This window comes from Martes martes (assembly GCF_963455335.1).
Source record: "Martes martes genome assembly, chromosome: 3".
In the NCBI taxonomy this organism is placed as follows: domain Eukaryota; kingdom Metazoa; phylum Chordata; class Mammalia; order Carnivora; family Mustelidae; genus Martes; species Martes martes.
This window is the reverse complement of record NC_137890.1, coordinates 140,290,106-140,309,072: the sequence shown is the minus strand read 5'-3', so window position 1 is coordinate 140,309,072 and position 18,967 is coordinate 140,290,106. Positions and strand designations below refer to the sequence as shown.

Below are 18,967 nucleotides of genomic sequence, written 5' to 3'. Positions count from 1 at the left end.
CAAGAGGGCAGGGGCTGTGTCTGCTTTTAGTCATTTTATCTCCAGCAGAGTAGGGCAAACAGATGTCTCTCTTTCTCTCTCTCTATATATATAAATGTTGATTGAATAAATAAATGATCCTACAACTCAGCTTGTTTATATCAATCCTCTAGCTCTAAACCCTTCCAAGATTCCCTACTCCTTAACAAAGTCCATATATTTATCATGACATTCAAGTAACTGAATCTACTTCTTTCTTGCATATTCCCATTTATGTACCCTACACTGCAGACAAATTCCATGTTCTGAGCTCCCTGTTCCTGGTGCTCCACTCATGCTATTTGCTTTTTCTAGTATGGCATTCTCTGTTCTCTGTCAAAGCCTTCATCATCTTCTCAAATTCCATCTTGACTTCTCCATGAAATCTTCCCTGATCTTTCTTGTATCTCCCCACCAGTATTCTTTTTCATGCATAATTCTGTACTTGTCTGTGATCAGTTACTAGAGTCTACAGAGATGTACACATGTCTTTTCTCCAGATCGTATGACAAGCTTTCTGAGGCAGAAACCACCTTGTATCCAATTTTGTGATGTCCACTGCCTGATATGGAATAGGTACTTAGTAAATAAGTAAATAAGATATGGAATAGGTACTTAGTGAATAAGAAACAAAATTGTGCTTTTTATTAAGTCTCTTTAGTGATAATTATTTTGTCTTATATATGGGATCAATTCTTTCTCATTAATTCAGTAGAACATTTATATTTAGGAAATAAGTATGAAATTATAAGTAGTACGCATAAGTGCATTAGGTATAAGTCATGTCAAATGGCTTCATTCTTACAGTTTGAAGGGATACTACATACCACTTAAAAAAAAATTCCACTTAGCTTCTGAGAACACAGCCAAAAATATCTAAGCAGCTGGTAATATGATAAGGTCATTCACCAAAATTTGAGTATTATCTCCAGGAAAATGTTTCAGGCCCATGCTCTGACTTTATATATAACTTGAAAAGTGTGATGATACGCTTTTCCAACCAATAGCCAATCAGAATTGGCAGATTAGATGGGGGAGAGGAGGAAAGAAGTTGGAGGAAAATAGGGCTAATAGAACCAATCAAATTAAAATCAGCAAATAGTAACAACTGATCATGAAAGAAAACAGACTATAGAAAGCAGATGTCATAGTCTAAAAAGCAAGCACACTAGGATCATTTAACAAAGGGGCAAAATTATTCCCTAAGGGAATCATTATCTAATCATTGGTCTTCATACTGAATATACTGTGTCACCGAGAGAATTTAAATCAAACTCATTATTCTCAATTTTAAGAAGGCAGTGTAATATATAACATAAGTGATCCAACAAACATGTCAAAAAATTGTAGCACTAAACAGAATAATTACTATTTTTCCTGAAAATTAATTTGTGTAGAAGAGTTCACTTGTTGAAGATGCCAGATAAATGAGGCATTTTTATATTGCACCAGGAAAAAGATTTGTATAGTTGCCTAGTACAAAAAAAATGATAAACTTCCCAAGGTTGGTAATTATGTTTGTGGCAAGAAATGGATATTTTATTAGCTCTGGAAAATGATATTTTTGGAGATCCCTAAAAATTTCCAAATGCCAGCACTAAAATAATTTTGAAGAAATATTTTAATCATTGGATAGGATAGTATTATAAGTTTCTCATTCTGGATAAAATGTGAAATATCTAATCAAATTACATTGAAACTACATTTTCTAAACCTTTTCAGGTGTTTGTCTCATGCTTACTCACCATCAATCCATTTATTCTCAGAGAGGTCACCTTATTATCAATTGAGAAGACTTTATACTCCTATTTACAAAACCGAAAAGTCTTGCACAAAGGTAAAGCTTTCCTTTCTTTTGCCTTTCCATTGGAAGCCAGTTCTGATCATTGTTTGTGACAATGGTAATGCCCAGTAGATAAACACATACATTAAAACTTTACATATATATGTAGGGTGTGTGTATGTATCATAATATAACACATATTCAGATATATCTATATTCCCCACTTTTAAATTATATAGAGTAAATATCTGACATACAACATGGCTTATTATAGAGGTGCTTCCCAGACCTACACAAAACATGGTAGTAGGAATTTAACAGAGCATTGTATTATCATGGTGAAACTGTGAAACTCTGCTTGTGGTAAAAACTGCATACCAGAAATGATAGTTTCTATTGTCATTAGGGAGGCAGCAAAATTTAGCAAAAAGAACATGGATAGTGGAGTTAGACTAATTTGATCTGAACCCACATTTGGCCACTCACTATAAGACCACTGACAGGTTACTTACTCTGAGTTTTGTTCCTTACCTGTAAGATGGGGAAAATTAATTCAGGATCATGATAAGGATTAAACGAGATAAAATAAAGACATTTAACATAGGAACTGGCAAATGTCAGGCATGTAATAAATATTAGTTACCTTCCATTATCCTAAAAACAGATTTTATTCCAAGTCAATTTTACCTTCACTTGCAAACTTGCTGATGCAACTCTCCTTTCTAGATCTTCCACCTGTTGAAGAATACTCAAATCCATTTCCATTGCTTGATCTTCTACTGACCAGTTCTCCACAATATCTCGAGTTACCTGGTTTTCTTCGTTCTCATTTAATTCAATAATAGCAACTACATTTGAAAAGAAATTAATTTTAAAATATACTCTATTCCCCAGTGATTTCTTTCAAAAAGTAAATAAAAGTCCAGGGGTAACATGTACATGTAACTTAACAGACACAAGTGCACTTGTGCGTATGCAGGCAGCTTACTTTTAAAAGTAGGAATATTCTTTTTTTTAAGATTTTATTTTTATTTATTTGACAGAGAAAGAGAGAGAGAGAGTGAGCACAAGCATGGGGAGCGGCAGGCAGAGGGAGAGGGAGAAGCAGACTCCCTGCTGAGCAAGGAGCCTGATTGGAGGCTTGATCTATCGTGACCTGAGCCGAAGGCAGTTGCTTAACCAACTTAACCAGGCACCCTAGGAATATTCTTTTTTAAGAACGCAATACATCTGTATGTGTAAAAATAATAAGAAAGTAATGCCAATTTAAGAAATGTAAATAGTTACTATTTTTTGAGCGAAATAGAAAAAAAATGCCTATCAGAAATAAAACATACTAAAATACATTTTAAGGTAAAAGAATTAATTTTCATAAGTAAGAAAGAGAGCAGAAATCTCTTTTAGGTACATACCATCCTTATTCTTGATGCAGGCTTGAGTAATGTAATCCAAATGTTTCTGAATTTGTTTCTGTAATGCCTTTTCTCTTATTCCTCTGAGATGTAGCACTTTAAGCAACGCTTTTAGGTCCTCTGGGTCAATAATTCTCCACCAACCAAATTGCATTTCTAAGTCAAGATAAATATGTACATCTTTTACAAATATCTTGAATATGAATTAATGGCACAAAACAAATCCGCAGATTTGTAACTACATATATAACCATTGAAGACTCAGTTACAAGACTCTACTAACAATGAAATAAAATAAGTGGCTAAAAACTGTCTCAATGTACCTACCTTCTGGAATAGGTTTTGGACTAGGAAAATCTACTGGTTTTGCTACTTCAACAGCCGCAGGCTGAGTTGAGGAGACTTTTTCATTCTGTGGCACCGGAGATTCACTTTTACTTGAAGCAACATTGGGAGTCAAGAATGAATTACCATTTCCTTCAGATAATCCCAATCCTGATCCCAGACTAGGTAAAGGTGATGTAAACGGAATATTAGAAGCAAGCACGCCAGTGGGCCATCCACAGAACTGGAGTCCCATCATAGATACTCCACTTTTCATCTATAAAAAACCAAAATATTTTAAAAGTAGAACAATCTAAAAAGTTAGGAAAAATGTTTAGCATCTTGAAATTTTTTAAATTCTGAAAAAAAAAATAAAAATAAAAAAGGTAATTCAAGAAGCCTTTGCCTTAGACTAGGAAAGGCATAGTAGTTGTAATGAAGCTTGGTAATAGCAATTGTGACTCTTTCCAGTTCTCAAACTGTGGCAGGGGTAATACAAACATCCAGCTGATTCCCCGGAGCGAGAATCTTCATGGGGTCAAAGATTAAATAAGGCAACACAGAAATGAGTTACAATGAGCAATACAAACCTGAAGAGGTGATACAGCAAATGGACTGAGGCCCACGGGATTCTGAGCAGATGATGATCCCAGGAGGGGGGCGGAGGCAGGTGAGGGGGACGTGGAAGGTGGCTGAGACTGAGGAGTCACTACAGAAGCAGCTGGTACGTCAGCATGGGTAAGTGAAGTGTCATCACAAGGGGTTCTTGGCAGAAGGCTGAACCACTGTCTATTCTTCTCCGTCAGTGTTTTTAACAACTGGTCATTGGGTAGAGGACTGTAGAACTTCCCTGGACCACTTGAACCAGGACTGAACAGATTATTAGAGTCTGTCTTTTCCATGTTGCTTTGGGTTCCTGTTGATTGAATGCTGCCCAAGGAATGTTTTCCACTGTTTTGATAAGACAATGTACACCCATTTGCACTATTATTTGGTTTGGGGGTCATCACATCTGACTCAGGAGGCATCTTAGCTACTTCTAAAAGCTTGCTTAATTTTGAAAAAGAGCCAGGTTTCTGAAGAAACAGATTTGTGTTATCTTTTTCTTTAGGATCTTCCTTTTGCTCACAGTGATCTGGATTTGAACAATTTAAAGTATCTTCAGAAGTCTCAAATATTTCTTCTTTGATCTGGATACTTTCTGCCTTTTTCAGTTTTTCTCTTTCTTTTGCAATTTCATCTAGTCCTACAAAAGTGAAAAGCATGAAAAAGATCAGTTTCTTCAGATCCAACCAATACTTTAATTATATTTTATTACTGTTTATCAAGTTATATGCATAAATATATAAAATTTTCTAGATTAGTAATATTCTGCATTTTTTCCTTTTTTATATAAAGGCTAGATTTTTTGCTCATTGGAAAATTAATTTTATAATTAATCATAAAAATTTTTAAAATATCAGAATTTTTTTTTTAAAGATTTATCCATATATCTGACAGAGATCACAAGTAGGCAGAGAGGCAGGCAGAGAGAGAGGGGGAAGCCCGCCAAGCAGAGAGCCCGATGTGGGGCTCAATCCCAGGACCCTGAGATCATGACCCGAGCTAAAGGCAGAGGCCCAACTCATTGAGCCACCCAGGCACCCCAAAATGTCAGAATATTGAAAGCCCTAATGCACAACAGAAATTACTATTAACACTCTTGTGTAAATCCTTCTAGGAGTTCTCTATGTATACACATATACACGTAAGCCTATAGAGTATAAAAAAAGGAAATCCTATTACAATATTCTAACCTACATGTTTTTTAGTAGATGATACTCTGTAAACATCCTGATGCATCAATAAATAGATAACTGCATCATAAATTTTAATGGCTATCTTCAATGGAATATATCATAATTTAAATAATCAATCTTCTACTGATGGTTATTAATAAAGTCTAAATATTCACTATTATAAACAGTGCTGCAAATGACGAATGATATCTGTATCGTTGGACTTTAAAACTTCTTTTCTGATTTACTTCTTGAGGATACATTTTTAGAAGAAAAAACTTACTGAATATTAAGATAGGTACCTTTCAGAGTTTTTGCAATATAATTGTCAAACTGTGCTCTAGAAAGTCTAAATCAAAACACACTAATGCCAGAATTACACAAAAGCATCTATTTCCCTATCTCTCTGTGAAACTGAATACTAACGATATTTTTGTCTTTTCCAATATCTGGAAGGTGAAAATCTGAATTGTATTTTTTTTCTGATCACTAGTAAGGCTGATTATCTTTTCATAGATTTATTGGTATTTCTCCTTTGTGAACCTCTGGTTCATATTTTGTCAAAAATATGACAAACGTTTTAAAAAAATAATTCATAAAAACTCTTAAAAATATAATTCTACTAGTTTATTTGACTTGAAAAGTAATATATGTTCAAGGTAAAATATTCAGTATTGAGAGGTATAAGGTAAAACCTTTTCTGTCCTACTCCCCCAGTCCCTATTTCTACTCTTGAGAGGTAACCATGGTTAACCAATCATGCCTGTAGAGCCTTCTGGAAATCTTATATGATTCCTTGTGAGTATCATTTCACACTATTTCATGAATAGGATACTACTCTTCACTTTTCCGCAACTTAGAACAAAATCCAAATCCCTACACGAGGCCTACCACATTGTATGATCTAGTTCCTGAAAACCTCCACAACCTCTGGCCATTTTTGTCCTTGTTCTTCCTTTCTCCCTTTTACAGGCTTCTCAAATATGCTAAGTTCCTTCCTTTCTTGGGGTCTTTGCACTTGCTATTCCCTCTACCTAGAATACTGTTTTACTGACTGGCTCTGTATCCTCGTGTTTCACATTATGTGTCATTTTGTCACAGAGGTTTTTTCTGATCACTTCATCTAAAGTAGGGTCCCCATCCCATTCACCTTAGAATATCATTCTGTATATTTACTTGGCAGAATTCCCCATTAGACAAAATAATCTGCTTATTTTCTATTCCAATCCCACTCCCACACACTAGAATTAAAATCAATAAGCTTTACTTAAAGGTATAACAATGTCTACCTTACTTATTATTGGGTCCCAAAAGCCTAACATGGTGCCTGCTATAAAATGGGGATTCAGGGGCGCCGGGTGGCTAGTGCGTTATAGCATCTGCCTTTGGCTCAGGTCATGTTCCCAGGGTCCTGGGATTGAGCCCCACATCAGGCTCTCTGCTCAGCAGGGAGCCTGCTTCCTCCTCTCTCTCTCTCTCTCTCTCTCTGCCTGCCTCTCTGCCTACTTGTGATCTCTATCTGTCAAATAAATAAATAAAATCTTTAAAAAAATAAAATAAAATGGGGATTCAATAAATATTTTTAAGTGATGAAATAAAAGAATGTATTTAATATTTTCACTGTTCACCTTCTACAGCTTTCAATGGCAAAATATAGAACTATACTTCATCAGCTGCACAATATTCTATTATATGTATAGATCATGATTTGTTTAACCAATCTTCTACTAATGTTTGAAATAGCTCTTACATCCTTCTCTTGATATTAATTTCTACCCCAAATTAAAAGCTTATTCCTCAGACTTATGATTCTGGGCACTCAGGTGTCACAGGGACTAGATTTACCTTCTTGCATGAAACAACCGAAAAACAGAAAAAAAAATGTATGAAACAATAGTTTGTAAGAAACTGGACATCAGGTAACAATGAGAGAAAACAAATGCAGCAAGCCCTATGATTGCTCCAGCTTAGGGCCTTAGGACAGTTTCCAGGCTACATCACAGGGAGAAATTCAGGCAGAGCTGGCCGACTCCTGAGATGAGGAGATGGAACTGAGAGTCCAAGGGAGACCCAACTAGCTACAATGCTCAGAAGGCAGTACTGGAAAGGAGACAGCTGCCTAGAGAGAGAACTCCACAGACCTATGGAAGGACTCCTCCAGTTTCAGCTGAATACTCATCAGCGCCCACGTGTCAGGAACCCAGCTGAGACCAGGGAAAGAACCACTTGAAAAGGATTAGAGGTGACAGTGCTAGGTGCTCACACAGGCTGGGAATAGTACCCATTCCTACCAACCAGCTTGGGAAACCTCCAAATTCACAGGCGTCAGGTAGAGTACTCGAGGATCTTGCACCAGTAGTTAGGGGATAATTAGCCCTAGACTGAGCGCTATCCTAGTCCTGCCTAACAAGTTTTAAAAACTAAGACCTGAAAGGACCAAACTTCTGAGTACTAGCATCCAACAAGGTAAAATTTACAATGTCAGGCATCCAATCAAAAGTAGAATGCATGCAAAGACACAGGAAAACATGACACATAATTAGAAAAATCAATGAAAACTGACCCCAAACTAACAAGATAGTAGAATTAGCAGACAAGGACATTAAGTTTGAAAAAATAATGGTTGAAAAAGTTTCAAAATTGAAATTTCAAAAATTTGATGAAAACTATAAGGCACAGATCCAAGAAATACAACAAACTCCAAGGAAAAGAAATATGAAGATAACTACACCAAAACATATAGTCAAATTGCTTAAAACCAATGAGATAGAAAAACCTTAAAGGCAGCTAGCAAAAAATCTTAGGCCTTATATAATCTCTATGTACTTCCACACATTTGCTCTGAGAAGAAAACCCTACTTCATCACCTCTAATTAGGCAAACATGAAAAGAGTCACGAATATTCTCTTCATGTACCTGGCTTTATACAAGTTATTGGTTAGTAAAGAAGTACTAAGAGCTGTTCTTGATTTATTCTGAGAACTACTATCTTGAAAAACCTCTGTCATATGTCCAAAAATAAATGGGCTATCCAGTCAACCAATTTTTACTGGTTTGAGACTAGATGACTTCCCATTTATATATAATAATAGCCTACTCATGGTTGTTTTAATGTTTACATTCAAATTGCTTAATTATAAACAGCTAGACCTCTAACTAAAATGTAAAATTATTTTTTTAAAAGATTTATTTATTTATTTGACAGAGATCACAAGTAGGCAGAGAGGCAGGCAGAGAGAAAGAGAGAGGAGGAAGCAGGCTCCCTGCTGAGCAGAGAGCCCGATGTGGGGCTCGATCCCAGGACCCCGGGATCATGACCTGAGCCAAAGGCAGAGGCTTTGCCCCACTGAGCCACCCAGGCGCCCCTGGAAGATTATTTTTAAAAAATTGGAAGGAAGTTTTGTATAAAGAGATTCTTTAATTTTAAATAATTTTCTATCTTCATTTCATACAACGCCCTGGTTCTTTCCAGTCCTCACTTCTCTGACATGTGTCAATGAGTTTTAATAAACATCTTCGGGGCACCTGGGTGGCTCAGTGGGTTAAGCCTCTGCCTTTAGTTCAGGTCATGATCTTGGGGTCCTGGGATCGAGCTCTCTGCTCAGCAGGGAGTCTGCTTCCCCCTCTCTCTCTGCCTGCCTCTCTGCCTACTTGTGATCTCTCTCTCTCTATCGAATAAATAATAAAATCTTAAAAAAAAAAAATCTTCAAAACGGACTGAAGAAGAGGAAGACAAGAGATGAAACAGGGTGTGCTGTTCACTGGATTCATTTCCCTGATAGTAAATGTAAGTGCATAATGACAAAGAAAATACCATTTGTCAGTTGGAGTAAATCCTAAAAAAATACCAGATTATGTCTTCTTCAGTTTTATCAAAATCACTTCAAACCCTCTCAGGTTCACCTAACAGTTGTTGTGGACCCAGGGGTCTACCACTCATTTTGAGTTCAAGTGAAAATTTTTTCCTTTGGCTCTCTTTAGTTGGGCTGAAGCATGCTATAGCTTTCAAATAAATTTGACTACACTGTCAGTAAAACATGGATAAAGAACATAAGAAATGTGAAAACCCTGGTCTAAAATACAGGTCTCTATGCAATGGCTTCTTCACAGGACTCAAAGGCACTTTCCCATTCCATCCAGCAGAACCTCAGGCGTACTCGCACTGCTCCTTAGCTGTTTTCATTTTAGTAGTGTTACCATGACTCAGCTCCTAGGAGATTTCTTGCTATTACTGTGGAGAAGACTAAATGAAGCAGATTCTCAACATTTTCTCTCTCTAGGATTGTTCCTTCCCAGTCTGATTCAGGAATTAAAAAAAAAAAAAAAAGATTGATACTAGAATACCTGCTCCCTTCAGGTAAGAGTCCCCCACATATCCATAACAGGAATTCGTTTTCTACTTTTAGACCTAAAGGTGTAACCACATCCTAATACAAAATGGAAGAGCAACAGTCACATCACTGTGTGTGTGTGTGTGTGTGTGTGTGTGTGTGTTTGTGTGTGTGTGTGTATCAACAAACTTGTTTCATTTTCTTCCACTTTGCTGAGAGCCTTTAGCTAGCTAACAGCAATACAGTTCTCAGACTCCTAGGTATATATACTTTGCTTCTGGGTATGCATACCCTTTAGCACTGTTCCTAGATCTAAAGGTCCCTTGATGGGTTTACTGTTCGAGAAACTAAATGCTTTTTACCCTTTCACACAATAACCCATCAATACAGAGCAAGGTGTAGGGTATAGTGTTTTATCTCCTGGAGTGCTCTTGTCACATGTCCAAGTCCTATGGAACCACAACTGGAGCTGGAAGATCCTGTGTACTATTACTTCTCTGCTTATAAGTTACATTTACTAATAAACTTTCCTGCAATTAGCACTTTGTGTGTCATTAGCGGTTTTTGTAACCATGCATCTTGTACAGCAGTTGGTGTCCAGCAAAGTCCTAATGTCATGGATTTCTGGAAGAGGAGCACACAAGGGTGAAAGATTTTCTCCTTGGGGTCAGCAGTAATTCACTTGGTGGGGTTAGGATGGTCTCAGTAGCTGTGCCCAAGGATGGCAGAAGCTCTAATGTGGACACCAAACAGGGAGACTAGTGGTGATAAAGTGGCTTGAAAGGCAGTCATCCCTTCTTCCTTACCAGCTTACAGACTTTCAAGAGTCTAAAGTTGGAGGGTGAACTAGAAAGGGTGGCAGCCCCCATAGAAGGGAAAGTGAGGCAAACTCCCATGATCCCTCTATTATGATCTATGAGGCAACTAGCCCCTGGGATAGAAAGCCAGTTATTGTGAGGCATGCTCTATAGGAGCCTGAGTGGCAATAAACAGAGTAAGAAGAGCTAGGGTCTCAACAGGAGCACCACCAAAAGCAGCACTTGGAAGGATGCTTAGAGGCTTGGCTTGTTTGTTTGCATGATGAAGGGACAATAGTGGTATTAAAACAAGTGGAGGAGGGGGAAATGCCCTTGTTACAGAATGAGCATGAGCATGGGTTAACTAGTAGTGCTGGGACAGGTACTGCCACATTTTTCAAACTGGATGCTTGGTAGCTTTAGTAAGATCCCTGTTGGGGTGATTTTCTTGAGACTCTTGAATGTGAACTGGACTAGATCCACATAGGACATAGCTGCTCTGAGATACTAGCTATGTTAGCATGATGATAAGAAAACCCAGGGCTTGAGAGGCGGAAGGTCTGATAATATGATCTTCATGCAAAGGATGTTAAATGATAAGAATCAGAACAGGTCTACCTAAGTGGACAATAGTTTTGACTTTCCTCCTTCATCTGAGAGGCAATGTGAGAAAAGATATAGTTCTGGGGTGCCTGGGTGGCTCAGTCGTTTAAGCATCTGCCTTTGGCTCAGGTCGTGATTCCAGGGACCTGGGATTGAGCCCCGCATCGGGCTCCCTGCTCGGCGGGAAGCCCGCTTCTCCCTCTCCTACTCCACCTGCTTGTGTTCCCTCTCTTGCTGTGTCTCTCTCTGTCAAATAGATAAATAAAATCTTTAAAAAAAATAGTTCTTTAAGATCATACGAGCCCCACTTCAGGTGAGGAAATGGAAAGAGAGAGCCTAATTTGTGGCACAGGTTTTTATACAAAATAAAAAGAAAAAAGGAACAAGGAAAGGAGAAGATAGCTAGACTTCTGGCAGAGACTCCTTCACACAAATAAATGTAGTACTGCTTATAGAGAGAAGGATTTATAAGACAGAAGTTGATGTGTTGTATAATTCTAGAGTGTGGAAGTGTCACCTGCCTCAAAAACCTAAAAGACCTAATGAGATGGTGGAAAAGAGACCTGTGAGACGAGACACAGAAGATCCAACACCCACGAGCCTGAAAAGTCTTCCACAGAGGGGGATTCGCCAGAAGATTAGGTGAAGAAGGTACCTGGGGAGGACTGTTCTTCAGAGATTACAGCTGTTAAGTTTCAACCCACCCACCATCTGGTAAGATCTCACAGTCTCCAGACTCTTCAAGAAAGGATTTGGAGAACAGAACCTAGGGAAATAGCCTGTATCATCTCAACTCCTGAAATGGGGTTATGGGTGGAAATACTGTCATTACCTCCACCTTATGAGTTTGATTCAACTCCAGAAGCCAGACTTTCTCTGTTCCTAATCTGGGCTCTTTCAAATGTAAGAAGGACTAGGGCTGGGCTCTGTCCCTGGGTCCCCGTCCAAAGGATTGCTAACCACCCTCACCGTGCTGAAAGAAGAGCCTCAAACATTTATGGGCTTGCTAAATAATGAGGGACCAAGTACCTACGGTTCCAGAATGCAGAAAGGCCTTGGCCAACAAGTTCCTTTATTGGAGCTGGGAGTTGGTTGTTACCTATGGCTCAAAGCCCAGAATCACATTCACTGCAAAGGCTTTTGGGCCTTTTGTGTGAACTCCAGCTGTTCCTTTATCAGACTGCATACTGGCATGGAAATACTGGGGTATTTAAGTCCCGCACAAGCATTTCCACATATCAGTTGGACATATTTGTTGTGGCCTCTATGGAAGCTTTGGTAACTGTTAGCCAGGCATGTTGTCAACACTCAGATGCACTGACCAGGCCTGCCAAGGCTGCACAACACAGTTACATACCTGGAGGAGAAAGACTGCATTTCTTATGCAAGAACAGATTCAGGTAGGGGTACTGAACAATGCCATTTCACTATTTAACAACCCCGTTTCACACTAGCACTACAAGGGCCTATGACTCTGGCAAAGATATTCTGATGGCATTTGTTAGCTTTTGAGTATCTGATATTCTCTAGCCACTAAACAGTATAAACTGTTCCTGGATATGAAGGAATTATCATGTCTCTCTCTATATAGTATTATATAGTCTATACTATATATAGCATTATATACTATATATAATATAGTATAATATATAAAATATATAATATAATACTATATATAGTATTATATATAGTCTCTCTCTATAGTATTATAAGGTCCATGTGTGGACCTTATAATACTATTAAGACTGAGACATATTTATTATATAGTAGGGTTTCCAGAAATGATACAATCATACATTTGGAGTTCCTTTCATAGTTGCTGCCTTTCAACTATGGGCTGGCCAACATAGTACTAAATGGCTGCTCCATGCTCCCTCTTCTCCACGGGCAGTACAGAACGCTGGAATAGTATTCTAAAAGATGGTTGCACGAACTCCTCCACAGTTACCTCCAACGACTGTCTGGTCTGGCTGCCCCCTACTGTTTATACTCTGAACACTCCTCATACCGCATAAAGGTCCCTACACTTTGGTGAAGTTCCCTGACATCTTGAAGTTGAAGAGCAGAGATGAAGAATCTACTTGGTATCCTGGGGACACTGAGTTTTTATACCCCAACATTCCTCTCCTTTTTGGGTACCTTTCAACTGGTGTCTGGGAGGCTCCTGCTGTTCATATTACGGATGAATGGATGGACACAAATGCCGATATTCTCTTGTTTTCCAGATGACACTTGCAAGTAATATCCGTGGGGGGGGGGCAATTTGAATTCTCTCTTTATTCCAAACAGTTCTAAATTTTTGTTGTGCACTCACCCTATAAGCAGGAGATTTTGCTGCAGTCCTTATACCCATACAGTGTACTCTGTCTGCAGGACATCTTTGGTGGGAAAATGGCACCTCCTGATTTCATATGGAACTTACTGTTTCAGAAAAAAAGGACAGACTGTATGGATAGCCCCTGAAGATAATGATGGACCTGGCATGGGGATAAGCATGCCTACCACAGAGGGTGAGAGGGTGGATGTAGTGTGAATAAGTCTCTCGTCGCCTTTCTTACAGATATTAACAAATTGTACTCAATAGTCCTCTACAGCGATCCCACACAATGACACTTATTTCAAAGCTATCAGGATGCTGTATTTGTCATCCTCAACCTACTTAATTATGGAGGACCTTGTGGGCATTCCACTTCCAGACAATGCCACAGGAATTACTCATTACTCCAGACTCCTCATTTACTTGGGCTATCCATAATTCTGTCCTTACTAATTATACTGTGTAAAACTCTATCTTCTTAGAAGCAGAGGGACACTCATATCCTGACAACTCAGCTCCCAGTGACCCATTTCCCACATCAGGGGTGCCTGGTAGCACTTTTCTCCCCTTTAGACCTACAGTTGAGTCTTACTAATGGAACGCTGGCAGTTATCCCCAGGAAGTTTAAATGCCATATGGATACAAAATGCAGCACTGAACCAGACTGGCTGACACTCTGTGATCCAGTAGAACTTATTTTCTTATGTGAACAGCAGGGCCTTCCTGCTTCCTACCTGGACATAACATTGTCTGCACACTTTATGAATAACTATGAGATCTTTTATAATGCCTTTAACTGGCTTGTTAGCTTAGTTGCTTAGAGTGTGGTACTAATAGTGACTCAAAATCTAAAAGGCACTCAAGACTTTCCCAGCTATGATCTCTGGTGTCAGCATCAGAATGTACCTGTAAATTGACAGGTACACAGGGAAACAAGTTTCATTACTTTGCACAAGGGCTCTTCCCTTGATAGGCACCCATGAAGCTAAAGGTATGACCCCAAATCAGCTACCCCGGGGGACAATGCCATTGAGAAGTCTTGGGGTCTTACCACTGAACACTTTAGCATTGATTCCTTGACCTGAATAGTATTATAAATGCATAGTTTCGGACCGTTTGTTGGATATACTATAGAAATATGGCTCAGGGGAAATCTAAATCTACTAGTGTTGTGGATATTGTTTGTTTGGAATTTCTCTGGCTTATCTGAGGCCTCCTTTAGAAGACACCATTTTAAAATACAATTGATAGAACGTTTATATCAGCAGCGTCCACAATATGGAAACTATGGAAAGAACCTAGATGTCCATCAACAGATGAATGGATAAAGAAGATGTGGTATATATATCTACAATGGAATACTATGCAGCCATCAAAAGAAATGAAATCTTGCCATTTGCAACGATGTGGATGGAGCTAGAGGGTATTATGCTGAGCGAAATAAGTCAGTTAGAGAAAGACAACTATCATATGATCTCCCTGACACGAGGAATTTGAGAGGCAAGGCAGGAAGGAGGTTCATGGGGGAGAAGGGGGGGAAATGAAAAAAGATGGGACCAGGGACAAACCATAAGAGACTCTTAATCTCAGGAAACAAACTGAGGGTTGCTGGTGGGGGCGGGATGGGGAGGGTTAGGGTGGCTGAGTGATGGATATTGGAGAGGGTATGTGCTATGGTGAGTGAATTGTGAATTGTGTAAGACTGATGATTCACAGACCTATGCCCCTGGGGCAAATAATACATTATATGTTAATAAAAAATAAATAAAAATAAAATAAAATATAATTGATAGAAGGCATCCATCAAGTGAGCCACACCAAGGGTCAGGGGGTGGACTAAAGGGGAATAAACCCTCAGTTTTAGCTAAATGGCTATAGGGGCTCTCTTCCTTCCCTCTTCCCTGAGGCCCATCAGCAACCCAGATTAGTCACTGAGCTAGTTTGCAAAAGGACAGCAGGGCCTTTAGCTGCTGTCAGCACTGTTACCAAGGCTCTCAGTATGTGGAATCTGCCCTTTGTATTCCCAGGCTCAGAATTCCTTTGATATATATGTTGTTGCTTAGAGAAACAAAGGGTTTTCAACCTCCTCTTGAACTAACCTAAAAATACAGAGTATGGGGGCACCTGGGTGGCTCAGTGGGTTAAGCCTCTGCCTTTGGCTTAGGTCATGATCTCAGGGTCCTGGGATCAAGCCCCGCATCAGGCTCTCTGCTCAGCAGGGAGCCTGCTTCCCCCTCTCTCTCTGCCTGCCTCTCTGCCTACTTGTGATCTCTTTCTCTCTGTCAAATAAATAAATCTTTAAAAAAAAAAAAATACAGGGGCACCTGGGTGGCTCAGTGGGTTAAGCCTCTGCCTTTGGCTCGGGTCGTGATCCCAGGGTCCTGGGATCGAGCCCCACATCGGGCTCTCTGCTCAGTGGGGAGCCTGCTTCTCCCTTCCTATCTGCCTGCCTCTCTGCCTACTTGTGATTTCTGTCAAATAAAAAATTAAATAATTAAAAAAAAATACAGAGTATGAAGGAGGGCACCTCTCTTGGGAGCTCGTTGCTTGTCCAGTCTGCAGTCTGGACAACAGTACTGTGGAACCAATATAGGGGCTCAGCAGATCCTATGTTTTTTGTTATGTCTCTACTCTAGAGTTGCCAGACTGATAAACTTTGTTGTTATTAGCAGCGTCTGTTTCACTTATGGTGTGAGTTATCTTGCATCTTATAAAACATGAATTTAGTTAATAGTTTTCTTTGGAGGTAAGCCAAGATCTGATATCTTCTCTTTGGATAAAGCTATTATAGGGATTTTTAAAAATACTTGGGCATTTATTTTTTTAAAACTTGTGCATTTAAACTTTTAAATAGATGAATGTTAAGTCTAATTTCATTAAGAACAGATTGTGCTTTTAGATAATTTTTTAAAAAGTGATAAATGAAAGGAATAGAATATTGCATATTGTTAATACTGTATTAACTTTTAATATCCACTTATTTTATGGTAGTTTCTACCAGTTAGTACTTACTCATCCTTAACAGCCTTGCCTCTCAGATACACTACTTTTCTATAGTGCACACTAATATGCTCTTGCTTTTTGCCTGGTATATATAATATATCTTTCCAATTAGATTGTGAGCTCTTTCTGGATAGAGACAGGTTAATTGATTCTTTTGTATCTCCATAATGCTTAGTATAAGGCATAATATAAGTGCATATTAAACACTTGATGATTAAAATCATAAAGGTTTTTCATTTTAATGAGCTGTAAGATAAAGAAAAGGGATCTACATCTGTTATTTTATACATCTACATCTGTTTATTTTATAACTTTCATAGCACTTAAAATAATATAGCAGATGCACATTCACCAGTGAATTAATAAAAACTTTATGAGGAAATAACCCCTAAGTGAAAATTTATTCCTACTTTTCCCCTGTACCATGCAATGACCACAAATAGTAGTATAAAGTAAAATTAATGTTTATGTATCACTTTGTAGTTCTCTTAAATCCATTATTTGACATGATAACAACAAAAGAGTTTAGAGAGAGCCTATCAAATTTCTTTTGTAGAGAGAGAGAGCAGGGTCCAAAGAGGCTAAGTGAAAGGGCCCAAATAGAAACTGAGGTCCAATAACTACAAATTCAATAAATGTTATTTAATCTGAGAGGCCTAAAATTAAAAAGAAAAGTTTCCTGTAAGCTTTTCTTATAAACCTTATAAAGACATTCAATTACTTACTTACTTAAAATATTTTTAAAGTGCCTGTGATATATATAGTTCTATCTTTAACACTAAGAAGAATCAAAAAGTACATATGACAATTATCAAACTTAATATGAATAGTTTATCTATCAATTGCCAAGATAATGGTATAATTATTTGGTTTTCTAGAAGTTCACAGATAATAAAAAATAGTTCCACTTACATAAACTGCAGAAGAATTTATAAAAGGGCTAGAACTTGAGCTGTATCAAGAAAGGTGAAATTTAGATGGCGAAGAAAAGGCACGTTAGCATTATATTGAACAGAATTTGACAAAACAAAGCATGCAAAGTATGCAAAGCAGGAGGAATGCACATATGTTAAGCAACGGTGAGTAGACTTGTCTATGTTAATTCATACTGGAGAACAGTATAAAGATATTTTGAAGTCAGATTTATAGAAGGCCTTGAATGCTTGAATGCTAGGTTGTATACAGACTTATTACATCATGTTGTCAGCAATAGGGAGTCATTCAAGGTTTTGGAGAGGAGGCATGACATGATGACAGAATATAATGGAAGGAAGAGAGTGAACATAGAGAAATTGGGGACAGGTGTAATAATCCACATACCTATTAATAAAGAACCAATTTCAGCAGTGTTGAAAAGAGATTACCTTCAGACATTATGAAGGAAAAGTTGATGCCCTAGATAACTCCAAGTTTACATGCCCAAATGATTGAGATTGATGTGCCCCTTAATCAAATTGAAGAATATGTGATTTGTCTTCAGTGGGGCTCGGTTTTTTGTTTTTGTTTTTTTAAGCTTCACAGATGATTCTTATTATAGATAGGAAAAGCCACATGCCTGGGTACTTCTTTACTGCTCTTAAGCTTTACCAAGCCTTGGCATCTAACAAGTGACTCAAAATTTTACAACTTTTTTGTAATTTTATAATTTTAAATTAGATCTCTAAAGATATATGCACTTACGTTTATTGCAGCATTAGCTTTTTAAAAATTCTAGTTAGTTAACATACAGTGTGATATCAGTTTCAGTTGTATAATTTAGTGATTCAATACTTATATACAACACCCAGTGCTCATCACAAGTGCCCTCCTTAATACTCATCACCTGTTTTACCCATCCGCCCCTCACACCTCCCCTCTGGGAACCATCAGTGTGTTCTCTATAGTCAAGAGTCTGTTTCTTGATTTTCCTCTCTCTCTTTTTCCCCTATGTTCATCTGTTTTGTTTCTTAAATTCCACATATGAGTGAAATAATATGGTATTTGTCTTTCTCTGGCTTATTTTGCTTAGCTTAATATCTCTAGCTCCATCCATGTCATTGCAAATGGCAAGATTTCATTCGTTTTAAGGCTGAGTTATATATTCCACTGTGTGTGTGTGTGTGTGTGTGTGTGTGTGTGCGCGCGCGCGCATGCGCGCGCATATGCCACTGCTTCTTTATCCATTCATCAGTCTATGGACATTTGGGCTCTTTCCATAATCAGCTATTATAAATAATCCTGCTATAAACACTGGGGTGCATGTACCCTTCAAATCTGTACTTTTATATTCTCTGTGTAAATACCTAGTAATGCAATTACCAGACTGTAGGGTAGTTCTACTTTTAAATTTTTGAGGAGGTTCCATACTGTTTTCCACAGTGGCTGCACCAGTTTACATTCCCACCAACATTACATGAGGGTTCCCCTTTCTCCATATCCTCACCAACATTTGTTGTTTCTTGTGTTGTTAATTTTACCCATTCTGACAGGTATGAGGTGATATCTCATTGTAGTTTTGATTTGTATTTCTCTGATGATGAGTGATTTGTGCATCTTTGTATGCGTCTATTCGCCATCTGTATGTCTTTTTGGGAGAAATGTCTCTTCATGTCTTCTGTCCAT

At 38.2% G+C, this 18,967-nt stretch overlaps 1 protein-coding gene across 1 annotated transcript in view; it reads right to left on the bottom strand.

The window, feature by feature from the left end:
* The window catches only part of BAZ2B (bromodomain adjacent to zinc finger domain 2B), a 426,011-nt gene that overhangs the window by 17,877 nt on the left and 389,167 nt on the right, over positions 1 to 18,967 (bottom strand). The window contains exons 31-34 of the mRNA XM_080798618.1: positions 4,128 to 4,783; positions 3,541 to 3,814; positions 3,214 to 3,369; positions 2,489 to 2,649 (exon numbers count right to left, since the gene is read on the bottom strand). Of these exons, the coding sequence (XP_080654744.1) occupies positions 2,489 to 2,649; positions 3,214 to 3,369; positions 3,541 to 3,814; positions 4,128 to 4,783 (1,247 nt within the window). The remainder of the gene's footprint in view (positions 1 to 2,488; positions 2,650 to 3,213; positions 3,370 to 3,540; positions 3,815 to 4,127; positions 4,784 to 18,967) is intronic.